Source organism: Athene cunicularia (genome assembly GCF_003259725.1).
Source record: "Athene cunicularia isolate RWA chromosome 15 unlocalized genomic scaffold, athCun1 chr15_part1, whole genome shotgun sequence".
Taxonomy (NCBI): Eukaryota; Metazoa; Chordata; class Aves; order Strigiformes; family Strigidae; genus Athene; species Athene cunicularia.
The window spans coordinates 1,839,820-1,866,330 of record NW_020799121.1 but is presented as its reverse complement, the minus strand read 5'-3'; the positions used below and the strand labels follow the sequence as shown (position 1 = coordinate 1,866,330).

Genomic DNA, 26,511 nt, shown 5'->3' with positions numbered 1-26,511 from the left:
TACATCCGCCTCCAGAAAGGTTTTATCAGGGCACGATTGGGCTCCTGCCATAAGGGAGGCTCTTTCAGATAAACGGCAGGAGCGATTTGCTGAGTTCACTGAAGAAGACTCAGTTCTCCTCTTCTTGGCCTTTTGGCATCTCCTCCCCCCAGCAGCCCCAGCTCGCAGTGGCATCCATTGCCGCCAGGCCCTCTGCACCTGGCTGGTGGGGGGAAATGGGGTGTCCGGGGACTCCCAGACCTGTGTTCCCAACTCTCTGAATCCCCAGCCAACATCTGGAGCACCTTCTCATTGGTACCCGCCCCAGTAGGATGCAGGGGAGCAATTACACCAGGCTGACATCCCCAGGATGTTCCAGATCCCACTGCCAGGAGCCACCCTGGTCCATAGCCAAAACAGGAGGATTTTGTGATTGGGGGTGGGTGGGGGTGGGGGGTTAACTTGAAATTTCTTGAAGCGTGAAGGTGCTCCGAGACTCGCAATGGGGATTCCTGGAGGCCATGTCCCTGGGGTGTTGTGGCAAGTGGTGTCCCCATCCCCTCTTGGCTGCTCGTGGCAGCTCACACCTGATACAACTGTGCCAGTTCTCTGCAGTTTGCCCACTCAGCGGGGACTCACCCCAGTGCAAAGACATCTGAGTGCTTAGAAAAGGGCAGCTTGTCCTCCTCCGTGTCCGGCGAGAGCTGGCGGATGATCTCAGGAGCGAGGTGGCACAACCAGCCATTCTGGATCCTCAGCTTGTTCTCCCGCCTGCCAAAACACAGAGCCGAAGTCAAGGGTACCCTGGGGGGGAACAAAACGACCACCTCGACACCAGAGAGCAGCTCCCCAGCCCTCCCACCCTCTCCCCAGGGCATTCAAGCCTGGTTTTCCCTATGGCATCCTAGCAAAGTCAGCTTTTAACCCTCCTCTGAGAAATGCTGGTGTGGTGACTTTGCACCTGGCAGGGCACAATTTCATCGCAGGACAGTGGTAAGGGGGAGCTTCGGCTCTGCTTAAAAGAGGGGTGTGGGGTAAAGCCCAGCAGCACTGACACCTGAGGAGGCCCCACTGTGGTTTGAGCAGGAGGTTGGACTGGAGACCTCTAAGGGTCTCTTCAAATCAAACCCACCCTATAATAATGGCCCGGAAAACAGTGTTTTCAGGTGTTTGGTCCCAAACAGCCCCTCTAGCCCACCTCTGTGTCCAAGCCTCCCATGACATCAACCATGGGGGCAGCCTGGCTTCTTTATAATCCCCTGCCCCACAACATGTAGTGGCTGATCCTCGCTGTTACATTGCTATTAAATCCCAGAGTGCCACCCAGGATTTCACTTCATTTTTAATCCCCCTCAGCTAACCTCAGCCTTCTCTTCCTCTGTCTCCTCAAGGTTCCCCTCCTTGGTACAAATATATTAGGCTCCTTTAGCCAACGGCTGAGGATGACATTGGTTGTTTCTTCATCCTTTATATCCTCCAACAGGCACATAGGATGCACTGTTGGCTTAAAAAGGGTCCGCAGGCAGGGAAATGGGCAGGGACCACTGGTGGTGGTAACACATTAAGCAGCTTGATTGTGTGCCCAAGCTCAAATTCGGCAGCATAGTTATGCAGGATGTAGCAAAAACTCTCCAGTGTCACATCAGAGTAGAGAAGGAAGAGCCTGCTGACTTGTATCAAGGAATTTCTCCCTGTTTGTGCTTTGATGCCCTCCCAAAGATGGTGATGTGGAGGAATAAGGGATGGCTGCAGGGTCATTATCCTCCTGAACTTCAGCCTGGGGCCAAAATCCCAGAGCCAGGTACCAGGGGACACCAACCAGGCACGGGCATCTTCACCCACCCCTGAGGCAGGATGACAAGCTCCCCCCACAGTCGCTGACTCCTTGGCTGGCCTTTCCCTCCGCGGCTGCGTGCACACAACACGCACAATCCCAAGATGACACAGTCCAGATCCTCCTGGCCACAAAGCCATGCCTGTCCCTCAGCATCACCTCCAGGTTTGGCAGCATTCAGAGGAGGAACCCCCTCCCTAGGGAAGGACCCTGACAGTCCAGGGAATTGCTGATTAAGCCTCTATGCCCCCTCCGGGGACTCGACAGCTCCTCTTCACCCTGCTGTGGCAGAGGCACTGCCGCAATCAGCGGCTCCGGCGAGGCACTGACCCTCCAGCCCCGGGAACTGCAGGCAAGAGCACTTCGGCGCAGGGGGGAGGCTTTCAGCTCCCCAGCTGGCTCCTGCTGCCATCCTCCAGCCCTACGTGGCTCTTAATTACAAGCCAGCATTAAGCACCAGAGCAATTAGAAAAGACACGGAGGAGCTCGCTCATCCTTCCCTGTGTCTACGCTCTCCATCTCCGGGCAGGCAGCAGGGAGCAGGACACAGCAGGCAGCACTCGGATCTGCTCCACCACCCTCAACAAGACCAGGACTTTTTTTGTTCCATCAAGTCACCCAGTGCTGTGACATGCCACAAGTGGTGTTCAGGCTTGCCTCAGGATGCTCTGGGGACTGGATTGGGCTCTGCAGCTCCCATGCAAGCCCAGCCTCGTCCTTCTGCAAAGATCACTTATGTCTGAGCATGCAGCAACAACGGTTGAGTTTTAAAGCAATCCCAAATGTAGTTCAATTACAGCAATTTGAGGTTTCATGACAAAAGTTTGCCTGACTTCATAATCAACCTGGCCACTTCCACTAGCAGAAAGCAGCTCGGTGTCTTCTAAACCCACCAAAGGACAAGCCAGCCCCAAGGAAAAAGCAAGAGCAGAAGGGCTCTTCAGAGCACTCAAGACCCACCTTGCACTCCTAATTAGAAAGCAGCCCTACTAAGCCCAACAACATTTAAATAAAGGAGAAATAAATCTAATTTCACAAGGATAAGACACCAGATTATGAAGTCTCTGCAGAAAGTATTTTAGTTCCGATAGCCATCTCATTTTTCAGCAGCACAAGCATGTCACAGCATGGATGGACACTGCAAACTCCTTGTGCCAGATGCTTTCATGAACTGAAGGTGAGCCTGTTCTAGGAGGATGAGGAGGATTTTTAAGCCTTTTTTTTTTAACCCTAGTGAACAGAGGCCAGTTTGTGTTTCTCATTCACATCTGAAGCAATATCACTGTCCTTCACTTGACCTGCAAAAATTTACTTCCTTCTCCATATGTGCTCATCCATGTAAGCTCCAAGGACCCAAAACTAGGATTTATCATCCTTCTTCATCTGAGAGATACCATAACCAGCAAAAAAAAACACCCAGAGAAGGGAAATCAGACCTGCAGACACTTGCTGCTTCAAAATTCACTGCAGCTGATGAGCGAGGATCCCCAAAGCCACCTCTCAGCTCCCCACCAGCAGTCCAGGACAGCCACACTGAAAGCTTCTCAGGGCAAAAATGTCCCCATCTTCTAAATTTTTCTACCAAAATGCTGCTCATTTCAGTTCAGCCTTGCATTTCTGATCACCCCCACACTGCCATCCTTCCCATCCTGAACTATCTCCTGGACTTTATCCCCCAGATGACACTCCAGTCTTGAGCAGAGACAGACACACATTGGTCCGCCCCATTTCCCCAGCATTTTGTCTCTCATTTTATCTCCAGAGCATCTCTGACCTTCACAGCAAAGTTCCCTGGCAAAATTTGGCCCTTTTTGCCCAAATCCTTTTACCACTGCTGGAATGAGCTTCACTTCTCCACTGTGGGGAGAGCAGCAGCATTGCTGGATTTCTTGGGCTTTCTAAGCTTTTGACTAAGTTTGTGCTAAAACCAGATGATATTTATACAAGCAGAATGGAAAGAGTGGCTGCCTGGCTTGCTGCAAGAGGTGTGGGATGGAGAGGCAGCCATCACCTTTTCCTCTAATCCTTCGACTTCATCACATGGAAATTGGAAGAAAATACATCATTTCCAAGGTGCATTTTATCTCCTGAGCATCTTCACCATGAAGTGACAATCAGCCACAACAACCTCTCCAGCAACAAACCCCATCACGTGGGGTGATGGAGACCAAAAGGACCTGAGGGTGGGTACCACGCAGCAGGAGGAAACCTACCTGAGCTACCAGTGCTGATAATGTCACCCTTGGCCCATGCTGCTTCTGACACAAGGGGTCTAGTGAAAAAACACTCTCCCACTGGGAAAAGTCGGCAACACGCTTTTTTTTGGTTTTGTTTTAACAAAAAAAGGAAAATATAATCTTTGGGGTTTTTTCCACTCTTCTGTCTCCTTCCACTTCCCACCCCAGCTTTGCTTTGCTTCCTTTCCACAGCCACTCAAACTCTTTGCCCTGCCACGCCTACAGCTGGAAAATATCTCAAAACACTGGGAAAAAAAATATTCAATAAGAAACATTTACTAAATGGACTTGATTCCAAACCCAAAGAGACCAAAAATGTCACAATGCTCTAAATGTCCTGAGGTTGGCTCTCATTTTCTCCATGTCTTCCTCCATGCCCTGGCTCAGTGCAGACACCATGGCCAGATGTCTGCAGCACCCGAAAGGTCACCAGAGTTGCCAGGGGACAATCAGAAGGATGGCACCACTCGACCCAGGCTGCTGCTCTGGCTGCAGTGCTCATCAGCTCAGAGGCAGGAGATGAAGCAGATGCCAGGGGATTATAACAACAGTGTTAGGGAAAGGCCAAGGAATGAACCAACTTTGCTGGCCCTGGTGAAACAAGCCCTAGGAGCATCTTCCTGCAGAGTGGTTTGGACATGGAAATGATGCATCCCGTGGGAAGAGGTTGGGTCCAAGAGACCCTGCCCCAGGCCAGGTCCTGCCTCTCTGAACCAAGCTATTGGAGACGTGCACACAGCATCATGCTCCTTCCTACTGATCAAAAGCAACTCTGCCTTCCTGATGCTAGGTTTAAAAAATAAATTAACCCAAACCAAATCAAAACGAGATGCAACTTCTGCACCCAAGGAGCAGAACAGTTTGTTTTCACTGCTCAGTACTCAGTCTAGACCCGCCTCACTGCAGAAACCCCAGTCCCTCTCTCACCATCTCTCTGGGGTTTTTTTCTGCAAACTGAATGCTGGCATGGGGCTGCGTTCTGAGGGAGCACTGCTTGTGGAGCAGAGGGGTTTCTGCTGGAGCTACGTGTCTTGGTCTTTTCCCAAAGCAAGCCTCCTCAAAAGCAAAATCCCAGGAGGTGAGGTGGTGAAAATCCCAGGGCAGTCCCAGGACACTCAAAGACACCTTGTGTCGACTGAGGCTGCAGACCCAGAAAGATACTTGCAGAGGAGGTTTGGGGCTTCCTCTCTGTGTTCCCAGATCAAAGGGGAGCTCTAGGGCAAGGGGAAGAACACCAGTATTTCCAGCATGCCATGTCATACCTGCCTGCTTGAAGAACTCCCGAGATGCTGAAGAGGCCAAAGTCTGTGATCACCACCTTCCCATTGTCGTAGAAAACGTTTTTTGACTTGAGGTCCTTGTGAAGGATCCCCTTGGCATGCAGGTAGCCCATTCCCTAGGATGGAAGAGAGAGAAAAATACCCCAAAACTGCAAAAGCAGCACAGACAGACAGGATAACGCCAGAGCAGGGGCAGCCCCACAATTACCAAGCCAGGGTGAGCTGGGCTGCAAGTGTCCCTGTGCTGCAGTGGCACATCCACTACTGACCTCTAGGTGGGCCACAGCCAGAGGCTGCAGGTCCCTAAATGTCCCTGCAGAAAGGGCAGGTATCCAGGGGGTGCCCTGGCTTGGGACAGGCATCGGGTGGTGCTCACAGAAGGTGATGGGACTGTGTGGGCATCTCAGCTGCAGCAACACCCACTCATCTTCCTGACTAATTGGCTATGCAAGAAAAATTAGCACCAAACCAAACTGGCAGTTGTTTTCCTGAAATCCTCTGCTGAGAATTTGATAATGATGATGATGTTTTCGCCTTCATTCTCTTTTAGGGCTGGGAGCAGAAGGGTAATAAGTCAAAGCTCTCCATCACTGCTATCACATACCCTGGCTGAGCCATTAATGCTTCTTATGTGCACACCGGCACCATTAGCCTGGAAACAAGCACCTCGCAGGAGTCCTGCCTTAATTCTTTTCCCCTAGGAAAAGCTACTTGGCGGTTAATTAAAATTATTGCTAATGATGCAAAAAAAGGCCATGGGTGGGAAATCCAAACTCCCCTGCACTGGGCTTGTTTAGCATCGGCAAATCAAGCAGACTGCCGACAGCATCATATGGCGGACGTTCAGCTCAACAGGATAACCAGCTCTGGGAATGGGGAGGGTGATAAAAGCCATTTATCCTGACTTTAGCAGGGCTTTTCATGCTGTCTCACTTTTCATTCTCATAAGCAGACTAAGGAAAACGTGGTCTAGAGGAAGCTACTGAAGGATAAATGCCAAATGGGCCAGCAAACTGTTGTTTAAGAGCAAATATCAGTTATCTATCACTGACATGGGGGGATTTATTAACTGGATTTCCACGGGGACTATCCTCGGTCTGATCTTTTCACATATTGTCATTAATCACGCAGGCAGTGGAACAAGAATATATTTCTAAGTTTTCAGGCAGTGGGGAGCTGGGAAGCACAATACAAATTCAGAAATTATCCGGAAAAATTGGGCAAGCAGCCTGAAAAACCCACAAATCCTCAAATGCAAATATCCAGGATGTGGGGAAAAGCCTGAAGGTACCAAGGACTCACCAGAAGCACGGACTTGCAGGGCTGTGCTCCAGCAGCAGGAAAGGCTGGGGGCAGCCAGGGACAACTTGCTAGTAGGGGACAGCAAACACCCTAACTTGTCAAGTCACGGGGGTTTAACTGCACCCCTCGGCAGTCAAATCCTGAAGAGCCTCTGCTAAGGGATGCTGGATGGAGGAAAAGAATTCAGGGCTACAGCTGGCCCCGAGGTGCCACAGCCACAGCTGGATGCCGGGACCACTCCAGGCACTGGGATTAATTAGGGATCTCTGGGTCCCAGCACATGAAATAATGATGAGGTTTAAAAATCTGCTTTAAAATGCCACTGTCACCTTCACAAGTGCCAGGGTTGTGCAAGGAACAGCATTCCTCCTGAAAAGAGCAGTGCAGGGCCCCAAAGCATCCATGGAACAGGATGAGACCCAGCACCATGGGGATGCTTTGCAGCCCCTTCCCATCGGCCAGGGTTGACAAGAGCTCAGAGCAGGCAGCAGGGACTTTGCACCCATGGTCACACAGCACATCTCCCACGCATCCATCAAGCACAGCCAAGCCTTTGCTGAATGTATTTCTCAAGGAGCTCTTGGCAAACCCAAATCCCTCGCCTTGCTCCATGGGGTATCACACAGATCCCACTGCAAATTCCAGCCCCACCGCCTTCACCCTCGGGATGATCTGTGAGAAAACACTCTCAGCCCAGTAATGCCTTAATTTGCTCGGCTGCCCGGCATGCGTGAAAAGCCAGCTCCCTCTGCCGGCTTTGCTTCTTAAATAAATTAACTTTTGCCTCTGGAGGATCAGAGCATAACAAGAACCCTTGCACCAGTTAATCCAATAAGGATTAACGGCTCTCCTATCGCATACGGGGACTCAAAGAATAAAGTTAAACAACTGCCGTGGCCAGGTAGCAGAGCAGGAGCCTCCCCCATGGTCCTGCCTCCAGCTCCTCTGAGCAATGCTGCCCCAAGCCCAACCAAAGCAGTATGTTGGGGTTTTCCTTAGCTTCTCCACACCAGCCACCTTCAAGTCCACCAAAACATCCTTAACGTCTGCTGACAGTTGACATGGAGAGGTGGGACAGCAGAGAAACTGCTCCTTGTGGCACACACCAGCAATGGCCGATGTGTCCTGGGCACTGCACCAGGGTGGCCGTGGCAGGGGTGTGATGGACCTCTCCTGTGAGCAGGAGCTGCTGTCTTAAAATCCCTCTGGAGCACAGGGAGAGCCTGGGCTCAGCACCCACCTCACACAGATTTGCCTTTGGACCTCGGCTAATTCCTACAGGGACCTGGAGCAGACCCAAAGCTCCTCTGCCCTGCAGCAGGTTGCAGCAGGGGCACCCAACCCCATCCTCCCAAGGAGGAGAGGGGATGCAGTTCCCTGGTTTGCTGCTGGGGCTACAGCCAGGTCTACGTGCAATTGTGCTGATTTGCTTCAGCAGATCTCATGGGTAACGTTCTTCATGGTGATGCTTTCATCCCACAGATCTAGTGATACTTCCCCAGTGCTGGCGACGCCTCGCAACACCACGAAGTTTGAGGTTTCCAACCCGTTCCTAACGCACAAGCAGCTGCAGAAGACAGCAGTTGCTTAGCCTAGTCCTCAAAACCCCAACCCACACGAAACAATGCAACCGCACAGAGAAAGGGGCTGAACCCAGCCATTACCGCCCTCTGTGAACATCTGGGAGGCGAGAACCCTGAGCACAAGGGCAGTGGTAGTCAAGGAAAAAAAAAGGCAAAGCTATGGGATTCCTCAGACACTTGCTCAGTGGGAAAAAAAAGGTCTTTAAAAGGTGGAAAATATGGATCAAAAATAGAAATGAAGCAAAGGTCTCAGACACCCTGAATTCAGCCATAGTTTTGCCACTCCAAGATGCCCCTTGCAACACTGGCTCAGCAAAGCAGTTAAGCCTATGCTCAACCATCAGCTCCTGGCTGGACCCCAGAGATTTTGGGGGACTTTAAGAAATTTACTTTAAAACCAGCATGTGCTTTGCTAAATCTGGTGTAAATAAACACGAAATAGGCAATATAATAAGTGATAGCATAAGAACAAGCAGGGTAATGCACCATTCTATTTTATAACATGGATTTGAATACTTAAGGAGATTTTTTTTTTTTTTTTTTTCCCCATAGAAATATGTTAAATGTGAGCTCAGCCCCAGATAATTTGATCTTGCTGTGGGCCAGAGGTGTTGGCTGACCTTCAGCAGGGCACAGGGTCAGTGCCGTGGCTCCCATGGTAGGACATATCCCAAATATTTTTGGTATAATTTGGTGTTAAATATGCTTGGAATCACAGTACAGCCATACTCTGGCAGACAGTTCAACACCTCTTGGGAAAACAAGCTGTTGCAGACACTCGATGGGAAGCTTTGATGGCTCAGGACCCAACTTCCCAGCCACTTGACCCTCCCACGTGAGGATCCTCCCCAGCATCTATTTATACGGTCACGTCTGAAGTGTCAAAGATGCACTTTTGAGTCATCTCTGTGAAAGGAAAAGCTCTTTTAGCTCTGAAAAATGTACACGTGCTCTGCCTTGTGGCACAAACACCCCCCTGCCACAAGCACCACAGCACTGACTCCTCTGGGCACCTTGGCTGCAGGGATGCTTTCACTACAGAGACGTGGAAACCTCAGACCAACAGCAGATTATTATTTTTTTTCCAAGAGGAGAGGAATATCCAACCACCAACTCACTCGCAGCAGCAAAGCTGGACTTAAACACCTGCACTTCCAAGGGGGAATAGGAGCTGCGACCAGGATGAGCCCCAAGCTCACCACTGCATGGCAAAGCCTTGTGCCACCCCAGTTCAGCTCAACATGGGTGAGGGAAGTCTAAGAGACCTGGATTTTAAAGCCAAGAGGTGCTGTCCTGCCCAGCCTCCTTGACTTCTTCACTCCTGCTCCTCAGAGCAACTCAGCTGGGCTCTCACCTGGATCTGGACCCCCATCGATGCCAAGCTGCCCCCGCACCATACCATACCTTCACAATTTCTTGTGCTATCTGCCTTGTCTTGTTGACATCCAGGACGATTTTGGCATCTCTCACCACTGAGTAGAGAGTCCGTCCTTTACACAGGCTGAAAGAACAGGAAAAGGGAGAAGAGAAAAACATGGTTTATAAACCCCCGCCAAGAAACATCCCCAAATTATAAAGACAGCGGCTGTGGCAGGAACTATAAATAACTGCAAGAGCTTTGGCTACATCTCAAGGCAGATTGGAGATTCAGCAGGGAAACTGGGGGGGGTCTCCCCAGTCTGGCACTGGGAGAGAGCTTGTGCTGCTTCCTGATGTGTGCTCGTACCATCACCATGGTGCCGAGCCCTGTAAGGGGTAACCCGGGCTGTTTCCTGGCTCTTCCCCACGTCCCAGCCACGGGCAAACCACCTGGTCCTCTTGCTTCAGACTTTTTGTGCAAAACTGGCCGCGGCTCCCCGCCTCTTCCCTCAGAGGATACAATACTCACAGATGTAATATGAGTCAAAAGAGGAAAGACAGGGAGGAAAAAAAAAAAAAACACAACCAATGCACTGTACAATGTCCTCCAATTTTCCTTCTCGTACCAATTACAGTAAAATCTATTTACAGAGCCTTAATTACCAAAGGCAGCTGGAGGGGGAGGGGGGGGGATATAAACCAATTAAAAATATATTGACATTTGAATATCATAATGGAGTACGTGGGTGGATGGTGCCTCGACTCCCGCCCACAAAAAAGGGCTTTTTTGCTTTTCTATATCCACCCACGCTCATTACAGACAACTTTAGAAAGATGAGACTGGATACCTGTGCCTGGGAAATAAAGCGTCCGACACATCTCGTTAAAGAGGCTTCGGTGGCCACAGATGTTAATTTGATACTGTTCTAGTTAACAAATGAAAAGTTACAGGTTTTAATTCCTCTGCTTTCCCCCTGCTGCATCCTTGCTCACCTCCACTGCTTTCCCCCTTTCCCATCTCCTCCAGCCCCTGGGATGCCAGCATGGACTAGTCTGGATTTGTCCCCTGGGAGATGAGGGGGTTTGACCTTTTTGGATGGAAATAACCAGCCCAAGCTATCTCGTTTAAAGAGCTGGGGAGCATCACATCAAGCTGCCCTGGGTTTCCCTGGGTATCATGTTGCTCAGATGGGGAGAGGGGGCAGCTCAGACCCCCGGCTTGAGCAAGGAAGAAGAGGCACACCAAGGGCAGCAATACTCAGCACAGCCCTGTGGAGAGGTGAGCAGCCCAGCCCCACAACAACTTCCCCTGGGTGGCAAATCTGGAGAATCATGGTAAAGCCTCGCTTTTACTCTTCACCCTGAGGCTGACTCACAGCAGTATGATGAGGCAAACCCCCCAGGAGGCTGCACCATGTTTTCCCTGGGGACACTGAAAATGGCAACAGCAGTCCCCCCAAACCACAGCGTGGTTGCCATTCCCCCATCATTACTGCAGGGCCAAGGCCATCACCTGGATGCAAATAAGGTCCCTGTGAGCGATTAGCCCCCGAGAGCAGAGATGTTGGAGGCTCGCCTCCAGAAAGTTGGGGAAAGCTGAGCTCTCTGCAGCTCTTTGGGGTATTAAACTGATAGGGATTGGGATAGCGCTTATTTAAGCCTTGCTTGCTTCTTCAGAAGCTCATGGATACATAGGACCCTTCTGCTCCTAAGCCAAAAGCTCCATGTCCCTCCCTGGGCAGAGAGCACAATATTCAGGCCAGGCAGCAAAGCAGGAATGGGACCAGTCCCATATCCAATGGGTTTTGGAAAGACAACAGCATCCTTCAAAGTACTCTGTCATGTTGGAAATAGCCTTACCAGGCGTGAGCTGCGGTGGGGATTTTAGGGCATCTTCATACCTGTGCAACTGCCTCCTTGGTAATGGTTTCCCACTCTCAGGTGTCTCAGCATGTCCCTGAGCACACCAGCTGGACTCCAAAACCGAGGCGCCCGCATTTACAAACGCAATCTTCTTCTAACTAAACCAGCCGCTTCATATCTTCTGCAATAGTTTGGCTGCAGTCAAATATGAATTTGTCTGAAGATTAGGATCCAAGCACTCAAACTCCTACTTGGAAATAAGTGATAAAGAAAACCCTTGGGTTTCTGCAACTGGAATTAAAGGGTGCAAAATAATGACAGACATGAAGTCTTTTTCTGTCACCTTTACAGTATTAAGTTTTTTTGTGTTAATTTGCTAAATAACCCTGTAAAGCTTTAAGCTCTGCAATGTAACAGGCTTTCTGCTTCCTCCCATGACCTGCCTGTGCACGAAGGAGTTTCCCCAGCCCTCCCCAGTCCCCAGCAAACGCTTGTTTTCCCCCAGAGAAAACCATTCCAGAAAGTTGCTTGTGGTCTGCATTAGTCATGAATTGACATTGCAAATGCAATGAACAGATTAGTGCTTGAACAGGGCTTGATTTCAGCCCTAAAGTGAGTTAAGATCAGCTGGTTTCCTGGAAAAGGGTTGTTAGAGAAAATCCTCAAATTTCTGCCTATCTGAACTTCAGAGATAACCCCGGGAGCAGAGTCTGCAGCCCTTTCTGGATGAGATTCCCATCTCTCCACTTCATTTACAGAGGGACCGCATTAAAGGAGGCAGCGAATGCTCCCAGCATGAGCCCCGGCACAAGAGGAGCAGCCACCGCTCAGAGCTGGCGTGGTGGCATCAGCACAGGGTGAAGCACCACAGGCTTGGGACGTGCCACCACCACTCCTCAGACCTTGGTAGAGCCATCGAGGCAGCCCAGGTGCCTCTCTCCTCCTCTCAATGAATAACTCCTCCGAATGAATTCAACGAGCAACCGCTGCACCGGTATTTGTTAGTTTTCTTGCTGGGTAAGGAACTGCCAATGCAGAGATAAAGCCTGGTTGATACCTATTATGCAGCACCTGAGCCCATTCAGCCACCACCTGCAGAACCTTTTCATGGCAGAGCTCAACAATTTCGCTTCTTCTCGTTCCTCCTCTGCCGTCAATCGTTCCCCATTCGGGCAGGAGCGGCAGGCACAAAGTGCGGCTCCCAGGGCACGCACATCATCTTCTGCCTTTCCACTTCAAGAGGTCTATGCTGAACCACAGCATTGAGGTACCCAGCCGGCTGCGAGCGAGCGATGCTGCGGATCACAAGGCCAGAGACCGCCTACGCTTGACACCAGAAACAAAGGCAGACGATTTGCGTCTTCAGACAGATCCTGGCTTATTCACCACTCAAGTACATATTCGTAAACAAATACTTGTCTTCTTCCTCCTAAACCTCTCCATCCCACCCACTGTCAGAGCAGGAAGGTTGGTGACATGTGCCCCAGCATCCTGCCAAACCCCAGGCAGATCTGAGAGGCAGCAGGACAGCCCAGCCAGGTGGCTCGGGGAGATGCAAAGGTCCTTCTGGGGGTCCCCAGCATCCAGGAGTGCACCTCAACCCACGGTGCAACCTCAGCTTGCAACCTTCCCCAGCACTAGGACAGTCCGGGCCCTGCGGCCCCATCCTGATGCAGATGCAACTCTCTATTCAAAATGAGTTTCTGAAGTGTTCAGCCAAGCAAGCCAAATCCCAAATTGCTTTATAAACACTCTGCATTTCACCAGCGTGGGCTGAAGACATCAGCAATGGGAGCAAAGCCAAAGCGACTTTCAGAGGAACAATTTGGGAGGGATGAGTGAGGAAGAGCTGGAGCACTGCCTCTGGATATTTTTGCCATTCAACATGAAAACAGCCTCATCCATCCCCCACCCACTGGGGTTTTTCCCCTCCCCCACAATATTGATGGTCATCATCTCTGCATTGATGGCCACCACCTCTATAGGTTTGGTGATCTCAGCCTGGCTCCTGCTCCAGGAGCGGGAACAAATCCAGAGCAGATGGTGCAGCGGTTGCACACAGGTTGCGATGCTGTTACTTACTGGTGTTTTGTGGTTTTCTTCCCTTTGCCCAACCATCCACATAAATGCCCATTAAATTAAATAGGATCATTTGAACACCCCAAAGTGATAAATGCCAGACACCAGGAAGCTCATTACTTGCTAGTATATTGATTTATGGGGAACCAGCTCAGATACCATGGTGATAGCCAGCACTATACACCCAGGGGAGACACAGAAGGAGACAGTGGGAATTAATAATAAGTACTTTAATATAAGAATACCTCTGCTAGCAGGTTACATCTGTGCTTGGGGAAAGACAGAGCAAAGGAGAAGCTGCTCAGATGCTTCCACATTCCTCATCAGTTTACTGATTTTTAGTATTTCATGGAAAAGAAGAAATCTTTGGGGAATATTAAGAAAGATATGGCCACAGCAACCTGAGCTGCTGAGCTGGGACTTATTTGATTTCATTTGAGCAAGACTTGCCACACCAGGGAAGAACAAGTACTGCACATGTCTGCACGTGCCTGAGTTATTCGGGAAGTCACAAGCTGTTTCCTTATATTGGCTTATTTTTCTCTTTTACCGACGTCTGGCAATTGTGTTTTTGAAACTAGACAGCCACAAATGTGTTTCACAAACCAGAAAATTAAACAAGGCTGGAAGAGCAGCAAAGGGAGAGTTTTGGGTTAATTTTTATCCCTAGGCTTTGTTTTCCTCAAAATCAATAAGAAATATCACACCCTTGACACACGCTCTCTCTGTTATGCCAGAGTGAACAAAGCAGAGCAGCGGCATCATCCAGCTCAAGTTCCCCAAGCCCTCTGCACCTAAACACCACCCGAAGGACAGCAGGGACAGCTAGCCGGGACAACCATGGTCACACTGACATGAGTTTGTTAGGTCTCAGTTTAAGGAGAAAGCTGACATATGTCAGACACAATAGATATATATTTTTTTTTCCTCTAATGAAAAGCTTGTCGGGGGAGAAAGGCTTGGCTGGTTCCTGGGCCAGCTATCCCCACTGGGATGCCAGCGGCACCCAGTATCATCAGGGCACCAGATCCCCCCAGCCCCAACAAGGGATGTTCAGGGCTGGTTTCACTGGGATTTACCACCCCCTAAACCTCCTGGTGAGGTGAAACAGCTCTTCTCTGAGCCACACACCCCCAGCACCTTGAGATTTAGCATGGAAACATTTCAGCCCATGACTGCAACTCTCTTTTAATTTCTTTCCTCTTCACTGCTCCCACTGGCAAGCGGGGAGTCACCTTCCCCTCTGCTCCCATCGCTTTCAGCAAAAGCAACATGTGGTTTCCTTCCTCCCCAGGCCCCAGGAAACACCATCCACCTTTGCTGGACCGTGACCAGGAGGAAAGCAGCAGCCAAAGGCTTCAGGGCAGCACAGTGCCATGAAATGCTGGGTTGGGAGCCTGCAGACCTGATGCTGAGCATCGGTGTCCATCGAAGTCCAGTCCCTCCAGGGGCATTGCTTGAGGGTGAAAATATTTTTCCCATCAAACTCCACCTCCAAAATGAACCCTTACACAAGTCTCCCAAAGCAACCCCAATGGGGAGGCAGGGAATTCATTACCTGCCATAAACAATGTTTGTGGCCACAGCAAAGTGCAGGTCCCCAGCCGGGAGCTCGCAGCACCCCAGCTCCCACTTTGCACAGAGGAGCCTCCACAGAGCAAAATTAGCGTGAGGAAATAGAAAAGCCCTGAAGAAATGATGGTCCCCTCATCCCGCGCTCGCTATCTCCACCCGATGGAAGCGCCATTCTTTGATGGATATTACTTAGGCAGCAAAATTTTCCTTCCAGCAGCTGGCACACGAGATAACTACAGCCAGCGCAGCCAAACCACAAGGGGAAGAGGAGGAGGAGGAGGGGGATCAGCCTCCCGAAAAGTAGCTCCAACTCCATTGCAGCTTGGGAAAAAACAAGTTATTTCGAAAAAGCAAACTCCATGCATTTTTATTTGAAGGAGATAGTGTCAGAGGAGACGAGCTATTCTACAGCTGCGGGGAAAAGAGCTAAGAGACAGGTGAATGCAAAGCAGCCACAGGCCCCAGCAGCTTATCTAAAGCCCTGGATGCAAACAAGTCATCCGAAAATACTTGATGCTTCGGGTGGCACTTGCTGCCTTTGAAAGGGTGCACTTGTAATCGGCTCTGAGAGGGCTGGCTGGGTGCACGGGGATGTGCGAAGGTGCTTTGACCTCTCCTTGCCTTTGAAGGAGCCTAATATATTCTCTGTGCCATGTTTCTCCTGCTATTTTGAACTCCAGGGCGGAAAAGAAATTTTAAAAACACCCTTCTTTTGAAGAGAAGGAAGAAGCAAGTCTTTTGATCAAGACAGCTGCTTCACTAAAACCCAACTCCACTTTGGAATAGTAATAATAATTATTATTAATAAAAAATTAATAGTGCTGTCACAGGAGGGATCTATTTCCCTGAGCAGGTGCCTCTTTGGCTAGGCAGGAGGATGCCAGCACATGGGTCCCCCATGACCTTCCCAGCAAACAGCCTTGCCCTGGCCCCAAAGAGGATCCAAGATGTCACTTAATAGCGAAGGGAAGAGCTGGCACAAGCAGAAAGACTTGGTGGGACTATCTCTCAGCAGGGCACTTAATCTCAGGCTTTCCCTTAAACACCCGCTTAAATCCCTTCCTCTCTAGTAAGTGCCTCAGCGCGAGTCCCGCTGTGCCAAGTACTTTTCCCAAGAAGTCACGGCCAAAATAGAAATATTTCCATGGCATTTTGAAACACTTTTAAAATACAGAGGAGAAGTTTCCCTTTGAGCATCCCCTGCCAGAGGAGCACGTTAAGATGGCACTAACGAACAGCTGGCAGGGATTTGATGCTACAATGGGGAAGACAAGCTCAGCCAGCACTGAAACAGCCAGCTCTTATTTCAACATCAAACACCCTTGCAGAGGATCAAGCCGCTGCCTCTCCCCATACATGCCATCCTCTTTGCTCAGGATATTTCAGTCTCCTCCCCAACCCATCCCGCTCTACAAGCTGCCAAAAGCAACACTGTCTCCAGGCGGAAGATATATACTCACTTAATGTATATATTAATACACGTATTGACTTTCCTGTTGTCAGTCGTTATCAAGATTTATCCAGCCTGATGGCCTGTTATTGATTGCAAAGGAGTGTATTCCCACGGGTCAATCAATTCTGATCCAGGCTGTGGCATGAAGTCAATACCTATTTATTATATGATCTACGAGCTCCATTATTTAACTAGGAAAGGGGAAATGTAGCAGAAAGTAAGAGGAGGGAAAACAACCGAGAGGCAGGACAGGAGGTGATGCTTGGCTCCCAAAGCAGGTGCTTGAACATGGAGAGGGTTAGGGAGGCAGGACCTCATGGCTCTGCTCCCAAAATACACCCATGAGTGGGGAAAAAAGGGTCAGACCTGAAAGGCATCTTGGAAGTACCCAGATCCAGGATGCATGGCTCCAGCCCAGCATGGAAGAAAGCGATGTGGCAGCTCCGTGCCTCAATTTCCCTCCTGTTGAGCAGGATTTAGAGCTCCTACTTAATTTTCCAGGGCAGGAAAGAAGGCTGATAGAATGTATTTTGAGACCGTTGGGTTGTAGTTTGGAGAAAAAGCCAATTTGTTGTTCACTAAAGCCCAAATGGCCAACAAGGCTCCCTGGAGAGAACAACAGGATGGCTGCAAGCAGCACTCACTGGCCCCATGGAGCACCCATAGGGGTAAAAACCAAACAGCCTCAACCTGTATTGTCTTAAGCACAATGGCTTACACCCTTCTCCTTTACACCCATCCTGCAAATCAGGTCAAATACCTGCTTAGCCCCCATCTCCCTCAGTGTTATGATTTACAAGCCCCAAATCCTTCACAGCTGAGCTGGGACACTGTAAATGTCAGGTGGTTTGGCATGGGGAGAGGCTTGGAAGAGCCAAGCATTTAAAGCCAAGCTTTGCCCAGAGCTCCCCCGCGCCTGCAGTGAATGGGATCTGGGGATAGGAGACCATCCCCCTGCAAAGAGCTGGGCTTGTTCCTCCTGGCAGCAGAGCCAAGCATTAGCCATTGCCAAAAGCAAGCATAGAAATAAATTATAAAATCAAAATAACACCACCCCCCAAAAAACTATAAAATCAAAATAAACCTCCAAATTAGCCTGTGCAGTGCAAGAAAATTACCCTGTAAGATACAGCTGGATAATCTTCTCATCCCTCGCTCACACACCTTCCCTATTAATTCATGGCAGGTGATGTGATCCCTGTTACTAAAGCCAGTTTGCTTTGACATGGAGGAAAAAAGAGCAAATTCTCTTTTCATCTTCGGTATCTGACATGAGAAGAGGACCTGGGTTTATGTTCGCCCTCAGCACTCAGCCCTCCCCCACTAACCACCAGCTCCAGGGAAGGGTTTGGGAGATGCTCTCTCTCTGGTAGAAATACTCCAAGTTCCTCTGTTGAAAGTCACCTTCGACAAATTAATGCTCTTTATATAGTCCTGCCATGGTCAAGCTTAATTCCTAATGTTCTTCAGTGTTCTCCTTAGTCTTCCTGGCACATCACTGCAGGGACATATATCATGGCCATGCAGCCCCAGGTGGGATCGCCAGCAGCCATCGAGTTGGCTCCCAGTTGCACCTCGTAAATCCAAAGTCACTCTGGAATCACACTGATGACAAGAGAGGGGCCAAAACCTGTCCAGAAACATCTCAGGATGCAAATCCCAGGGTCTTTGCCTGGGCTTCTAGTGCCACGTTTGAGCTTTTAACTAAAAACCAAGTAATCTTCTTAGAAAAGCTGCACCAAATCCCCCACGCAAGTCAGCAGGAGCTCAAAGCACGGGCAAGCTCCAGCTCAAACCTCCTCTCTCCTGCCTTTCAGACCTGCTAACCTCACTCCCTTCTCGCAAACATTCCCATCCAACAAGAGCCATCGGTGCCCTCCAAGAAAGCTGCACCCAGCATGCTGATCCCCCCTCATTACGTTACAGACTCAAAGAGACCCAGGAGCCTATCCTTTTTTTTTTTTTTTCTTTTTCCCAGAAGGAACACCCAGAATCCTAAAACCTGGTACTTTCTGCAATCCATTACCTTCGTGGGTGGCTCAAGCCATTTTAATAGCATTAAAAAACCGTTAGACTTTGTCCTTTGAAGGACCTCCTGGGTGGCTGAGGCTTTACCTCCCCTCCTCGTGCTGCCACCAACGGGGGCTGGGACCAGGAGCCCTGAGGAGCTGACGTGAGCTTACCCAGGCCTGGCTTTGTCTCATTCATCACTGGCAAAAACAACTTGTCATTTGCCTGTATGCAGAAAACACGGCACTTTTTCAGTCCTTTCATTTCCACTGGGCCGAGGACTTTGATGCTGTTTCATGCTATCCATTATGCAGCGCTCAAAGCACCAAGGCTCACATTCACTCTCGCTCAAGACTAATTAAGATGAATGTTAACTGTCCCCACTGCTCATTACCCAAGAGAAAATCTATTAGCGGCTCTGATGGAAGCAGTCTTTGGAGTCACCACCTCCCATTGCCAAAATTGCTGAATTTCTTCCTTTCCTTTCTGACCCAGACAGTCACATTAAGAGACTACTCAAGAATCATAGACTTACAGAATGGTTTGGGTTGGAAGGGACCTTTAAAGGTCATCTAGTCCAACCCCTTTGCCATGAGCAGGGACATCTTCAACTAAACCAGGTTGCTCAACTTGGCCTTGAATGTTTCCAGGGATGGGGCATCTACCACCACTCTGGGAAAACTGTTCCTGTGTTTTGCCACCCTCATAATAAAAAATTTCTTCCTTATATCTAGTCTGAATCTACTCTCTTTTAGTTTAAAACCATTACCCCTTGTCCTATTCCTAAAGCCCATACTAAAATGTCTGTCCCCATCTTTCTTATGAGCCCCCCTTAAGTACTGAAAGGCCACAATAAGATCTCCCTGGAGCCTTCTCTTCTCCAGGCCGAACGACCCCAACTCTCTCAGCCTGTCCTCACAGGAGAGGCGTTCCATCCCTCTGATCACTTCTGTGGCCTCCTCTTGACCCTCTCCAACAGGTCGACATCTTTCCTGTATGAACTCCAGAGCTGGACACGGCACTGCAGGTGGGATCTCACCAGAGCAGAGGGGAAGAATCCCCTCCCTTGACCTGCTGGCCACGCTTGTCTTGATGCAGCCCAGGGTACAGCTGGCTTCTTAGGCTGTAGGTACACATTACTGGCTCCTGTCCAGCTTTTCATCCATCAATACCCTCAGGTCCTTCTCCACAGGGCTGCTCTCTATCCCTTCATCCCCTCAGCCTGCATTGATGCCAAAGGTTGCCCCGACCCAGGTGCGGGACCTTGCACTTGGCTTTGTTGAACCTCATGAAGTTCACATGGACCCACTTCCCAAGCTTGTCTGGTCCCCCTAGATGTCATCCCTTCCCTCAGGAGTGTCAATCCCACCACTCAACTTGGTGTCATCTGCAAATGTGCTGAGGGTGCACTGGATCCCACCATCAATGTCTCTGATGAGATATTAAGCACTATAGGTCCCAATCATCTGGACAGACCAATGGTTAATGCAGAGAAAATCAGAGCGTTAACCCAAAACATCACGCTGTTAGCAAGATGCTGCCTCAGTTTCCCCTCCCAGCATTTGGCCATGGGACACGGTGTTTGGAGGGAGAGATTTCTTTCTGCTAATGAGACAATCCTTGAATATCACAAGTAATCAGGAAGGAAAATGTAGGGATGTGAAAAAGTAAAAATAAACCCATCTATAAATAACCCTCCTCCAGCAGCACCGGGCAGCACGATGTGGTAAAGCCCCTTCCAGGGATGGGCAGCTGCTTCCAGCGTGGCAGCAGGAAAATGGAGATTTCTTTAACAGCTGCAAGAAATTGCTCTTTTCTTGGTGGAAAAAACATCCTTGAGCGACCACCTCTGGGCAGTCAGAAGAAAAAGAACCTCTTCTGCATATCACCCGTTCGGATCCAGGAATGTGTGTGAGGAGGAGCAGGTGAGGAAATTTGGACATCCTGGATTTGTATCTGTAATTAGCCCCATCAGACAGCTGGGAGTGATTTTCCCCCTCTACAAGCAAATTCTGGTTTAAAGTTCTCAAAGTCTGGTTTAAAGTTTAAAGAACTTGAGTCCCCTCAAAAAATCCTGTCTGAAGAGCGATGCTCTCCGCTGTATGGGGTCACCGGCTTCCATCCTCCCCCAGTGTCACATCCTGGACCGTTCCCAGTATCTCCAGCTATTCCCAGTCCAGCTAACACCACACTGTCCTCTTCTCAGACTCATTCCCTCGAATGCCCAAGCAGCAGTTCCCATCTGTGCCGTGGCAGAAGAGTTCCCAGGGCTGTTGTACCCCTTTGGAAAGACCTGTCTATTCCAAGAAGCACTGCCAGACAAGGAAACATGCATGGGATGGAGACCTCCACATAGTGAGAAGGCTTTTCCCCAGCGGAGATGAGCAGAGCTGTTCCAAGAAGCCCCCAAAAATGTTCAACCAAAGATAGACCAGACAAGGACTGCAGGCACAAGGGAAGGGAGCATCCCTGCACTGCCACCCTGGGAAATGCAAGGGATGCTTTGCCCCACAAGCCCCAGAGGTCCCTCCTGGGGAAGTGCCAGAAGAGAGCCCCACAGGAAGCCTCAAAGTGCAATAAATCATCTGTGGAAATGACCTCCAAGCTAAGGGATACGCACTCTTGCAGTCCTGGGCTTCCCAAAAATTCCCTGAGACTGAGCTGAGCCCCCTTCCAGCATCCCCCTTGGCTTTCCTGCATTCTCGTGGCCAGCCCAGCACCAGCACTGGATATGAGCCGATTTCACCCCAGAAATCCCAGCAGGAGAAAACCAAACAGGTTTCTAGTTGCAGTGGAAAAAAAAACTATTGTGATGTTGATTCAGCCTTCGAAGAATACAGATAAAAGCAGGTTGCTGCTTGTAGGCAAAGAGCAGGCAATGCTTGGAGACACTGCAAGCACAGGTTATATTTAGGGCAATCCAATAAAGCTGTACTTTGACCTTAAAAAAAGGACCGAGTGCAGCTGAAAAGAAAAGCAAGCGAGCAGTGCGCTTCACAGACCTCATATTAATGCATCAAGCTACTGCAGTGAACATATTTATTTTGTCAAACTGTCAAAAATGGCACCTTTATGGTTTTATATAAAGAGGCATTAGAATAGAAAACACTTTGTAGCTAAACAAAAAGAATATATTGCCCAGGTTCTGATATTGAATAGGATTGAAAAGCTGAGCAAATTGGGGCTGTAAAGGGATCACAGAGCTGAGCGGGACGGAGAAGCTGCGTTTTGCTCTGGGTAGCGGCGTCAATCTGGTGTAACACATGGATGGGGTCTCTGACGCATTGATCAATACATGCGTTTGCACACTTTTCAAAAAGCCTTTGGCCTGAACTAGCTAATAGATGGGAATCTGAAATGCTGCTGAATTTTCTGAGATTAGTATTTTTTGGTCCAAAATAAAAAGGACATTTTTTCCAGTCCCCAGCTGGGGAGAGCCAGCCCCCGTTTGGAGTCACATCTCTAGAGCACGCAACTCCCAAGACAAATGCAGTCCCTGAACCCACCAGAGCAGGGAGCAAACGATGGCATGTGGAGCCACAAATCTGGGTTGAAATCCTTTGTTGTTGAGTAAGAGGGAAAGCAGACCAAAGCCCCCACCCTGGCACCCGCAGAGCTGCCCCAGCAGGGACCGGTGGTCCAGGAGGTGCTGCTTTCAAGAGGACATTAGGAAAAAATGATGCAATATTTCATGGCTAATGGCTGTCGGAAGCATTGCCATTTCAGTGCAGGCTTTCTGAAACACTGCCAGGAGGAGGCTGGAAATTCAACCTCACCTTGGGTAAACTTCCCTGAGAGAAAGTAACCAGTGGTGGGATGCAATGTGGTACCACATCAAGCCCTGTGGCTGAATACATGGTCTAGAGGTGAGGGAAATAATGAACACTCAGAAAAAAATGCATTTTACATGACAACAGCTGCTCTGGGAGTGACTGCAGCCTCCCTGCCTCGAGGCCAGCAGGGATTTTGGTTTTGCCCACCCATGCAAGGAATATGCCAGGATGCTCAGTGCTGCTTCAGCAGGGATGCTTGGTATTGCTGATTGACAGCAGGTACATGGGAATTCCTTGAGACTAAGACAGCTCTGGAGGTGTTTGAGATGGCTTGGGAGACCCCAAATCCCACCTTGCTCCCCAACCAGCTGCAAGAAGCCCCCTTCAGCAGTCTCATCCCTTCATCCTGCTGCAGTGTCCCCAAGCATCACCATTCTCCCAGACAGCAGCTCTTCAAGCCCCAGTCTCCTTCTCCTGGCCCCACCCCAAACTCACTCCTATTAGTCCCATACCCAGTTTTGGGTGTAACAGAGACAACAGCTTTGAGAATGGGAAGAAATGCTCCAGGAGACCATGACTTATCTTGCAAAGTCTCCCACCTCGCCGAAAGCAAGGAGACTCCGTGGACGGGCTCCAGACCTGTGGAGTACCAGCCGTCCTTGCGAGCACCCGGTTTTCCCACCTCTGCTGCCCTTCTGGCCATTTCACAGACCACTGAACCTAACACTTGCACCCTGTTGAGCCTTCAGACACCCGAGCTGTTTTCCCAGCACTGACTTATTCATGAAACCTGGTGTTTGCATATGACCAACTGCTTCATGCAATCAGAGGCTTTTCCATGCTGTGGCAGCACTCAAGCAGGGTCCAGACCCCACCACTCATCCAGGGATCTGACCGTTCAAAAAATCCCAGGACAGAAACTGCTGCTCCCACCAGGTTACACCCCTCCTGGTTAAAATAAATCATTCCTGTCCTTGGTTAAGAATCTGCCTGGACCCACTTATGATGGGTTTGCTATCTGCTTTGCAGCATAAATCACAATAGATGGAGAACATCCCTTTGATAGGGCAGGGAGGCCTGGCCAGCCTTGCCTACTGGTAATGTTTGACTGCAGGAAGCTGTTTTGGAAAGAAAAAGTTATTCTAGCTGAGCACAAGATGTAGGAGCTTACCTGGTGATGATGGCGAGGTGGGGAGGACTCATGCAGGCTCCCATGAAGAGCACCACATTCTCGTGCCGGGTCTGCCGGTACGCCATCACCTCCCTCTTGAAGGCCTTCAGCTGGTCCTCGTTGTCCCGTTCAATGTCAATGAGGCGGATGGCCACCTCCCCATGCCAGCGCCCATGAAAGACTTGCCCGAAGCGGCCCTTGCCAATGAGCTCGCCAATCTCAAGCTGCTCAAAGGGGATGTCCCACTCCTGGAGGAAGATGCTGGTCTGGCTGGCCTTGCGGGGAAAGTTGCGTGCAGAGAGGAGCGAGAGGTTCATCTCTTCAAAGTCATCCTCGGACTCCTGCACCTCCTCGGTGCCTTCCTCGTTCTGTGGGGTGGGGCAAAGGGAGATGAGTGCAATAAAATGGGAAAAAATGATAGTCAAAGAAGATAACATGGACAAAACCCCACTAGCCCACCTACAGCTTGCTCAGACCCGGTTGGGCAGGTACCTTCGAAAGGCAACTCGTGGCTGCATTTTCTGCAAAGCCAGCAGAAACCCAGATTTTGCAGGGAGGCATTTATTTATCCCAGGGCTAAATATAAGAGTGTGACACACTGGAACATTTAATTCATTTGTTCAAAAGCAGCATTTCATCCTACGCTGTCCAAGCTGTGCTCTGCTAATACCGACTGCTCCTGCCCTGGCACCCCCAGCTGTGTGCCCAGCCCCTCAAATAGGTCTGTTTTTTCCCTCCATGGTCTGCATCAGCTTTCTACAGGATTTACAATGCCCATTAAAAGCTGTATCCCCGGCCTCACCCTTCACCCCTTCCCCTCCACCACATTTTTAATGCTTCTCAGAAAAGCTCATTAAATTGTAAACTTGAGGGCAGACATGAAGCCCATGAGGGTCCCTCTTCATGGAGTGGGGACACAGATGCCTGGGCAAGTTCAGGCCTGGCCGTTAATTTAATTATCAGCAATTTCACTGCACAGATGCTAAACTTATCTGGTTCCTGTGAAATGTGCCCCAAGATATATATAAAATAAAGGCCCGTTAAGCACAGCAGCGAGCCCAGCCATCTCACCTCCGAGGTGGGCTCCACTTCAATTTGAAGCAATGGGTTTCCTTCCAGGCTGTTAAAAGAATTACTGAATTACTGCCAGGTAAAACACAGTTAGGTGGGGGTCATGCACAGGCATCAAGTCCTGCTTCCCACAGCACTGCACTGCACCGGGACTGAAGGGATCAGGGAGGAGAAGTACAAAGCTTGCTGTTAATCTGGGAGAGCAACCCCTTCCCACCCACACCCTGGCTGTCTCCATCCCAAGGAACGGCCCTGGGTGCTCACACAGGAGGATAGTGGGGATGAGCAATATTAATTACTGCATTTATTAATACTGGATGCATGAAGTTCCACAACGGATTTGGTGATGGGGGAGCACACGACCAAGTCTCCATCCCGTCGCCCAAAGCACATGGTGTGGAGGACGCACCTTTGCCACGTGCGCCAGAAGGCATCCCCCCAGCTAACTGGGGCAAGGGGCATGTTTACAACCTCACACCTTTTGGCCACATTGAGGCAGTGCTGGGGCATGCGCTTATGGCATTTTTAGGTGGTTTCTAAGATCAGAATTACCTTCCCAACAAACACCAAAGTGACAAGCACAGTTGATTAGCAGCCAGAAGAGAAGAAAACAGGTTTTTCGAATATTTTTGAGAACTGAAGGTTTCAAAGACCCTCCCTGCAGCAAGAGCACCTAAATTTGTCTAGTTTCCAAGCTCTCTGGGCCAGGACCATCTCTTTTCTTTTGCTTACACAGCACCTCCCACCACCAGGTCCACGACGCAGGTCTCACTGCACCCAAGAGTTAACAGGGAATTGGGGAAATTCTGTGGGGAAGATCAGCTGGGGCAGCTCGGGTGGTTTCAAGCATAATATAAATATATTATAAACTATTATTATCGATAATATAAATAACAGCATCCCCTTCCAGAGACAGCAAGGATCACAGGAGAGGCATAACACCCCCCAAGCCACTCAGACGCAGTGGTCCTGTGCTTCCTATGCCATTTAGTTGCCGCTAAAAAGCTATAAATCCCAAGGGAGACCCAGGTGGATATACAAAAGGAGCCGACCCTGACATCTGAAGTACCAGAGAAAGCCCAGGTAGATGCAGACGGCATCTGCCGCCCATCACGATGCACGGGTGGTTTGCAGGAGCAGCAGTCTCCTCCTGCCTGATCTTTAGCCCAGGCACGAATACCTGTCTCCTGAGTATCCAAAGCAGCGTCTGCTATTTAACCCAGCCAAGGCCAGGGTAACCTCAGCGGCTCCCACGAGTTATTTTCAGTGGGGCGAGCAAGAGAAGAATCACAGGTTTTGCATATTGAAAGCTATTTGCCCACAGAAGCCTGCCAGCCTTACGCCTGATACATTGCTTTAGGCAAGGAAGGAAAAAAAATATAAAAGGCTTTGACTTCACTACTTTTCCATTAATTTCCTGGCTGTCAGCCACCAGCAGGGACAGCCGCTCCGTCCCCATCCCCCTCATCGCCTTCCCCAGACACAAGATCTGCCGGACCCCCCGGCAGTTGCCAATGTGGTTTGGAGAGCGTGGGTGAGCCGGACACAACCTCACTGCAGCCTGGAGCAAGACCCTATCTGTTAAACTCCCGGCTTCAAAAATGGCATTTATAAAAGGGATCAGCAAGCAACCCTGAAATGTAATGCCACTGCCAGGGTGGCACAGGCAGGAGGACCTCAGCAAATGCCAGATTCGGCAGAGCAGCTCAGGCTCAATCTGCCAGGGAGAGCTGGTCCTAACGCCAATTAGATAACTGCATTTCAGAACTAATTTCAGTGCAAAGTTTATTGGACTTGAAAATATTACAGGTGAGACTGCAAAAACTGTCTTTATTGAAATAATCTCAAAGACTCTGGTTCTCTGCTTATAATTTAGTAAAAGATTAATCGCTTTGGCTTTGGCTTCTAAGACTGAAAGTCTTTTTTTTTTTTTTTTTTTTTT

General features: G+C 49.7%; 1 protein-coding gene across 1 annotated transcript in view; it reads right to left on the bottom strand.

Moving 5' to 3' along the window:
• The window catches only part of KSR2 (kinase suppressor of ras 2), an 87,971-nt gene that overhangs the window by 7,429 nt on the left and 54,031 nt on the right, over positions 1-26,511 (bottom strand). The window contains exons 13-17 of the mRNA XM_026859908.1: positions 24,570-24,618; positions 23,499-23,866; positions 9,620-9,716; positions 5,313-5,446; positions 619-750 (exon numbers count right to left, since the gene is read on the bottom strand). Coding sequence (XP_026715709.1) covers positions 619-750; positions 5,313-5,446; positions 9,620-9,716; positions 23,499-23,866; positions 24,570-24,618 — 780 coding nt within the window. The remainder of the gene's footprint in view (positions 1-618; positions 751-5,312; positions 5,447-9,619; positions 9,717-23,498; positions 23,867-24,569; positions 24,619-26,511) is intronic.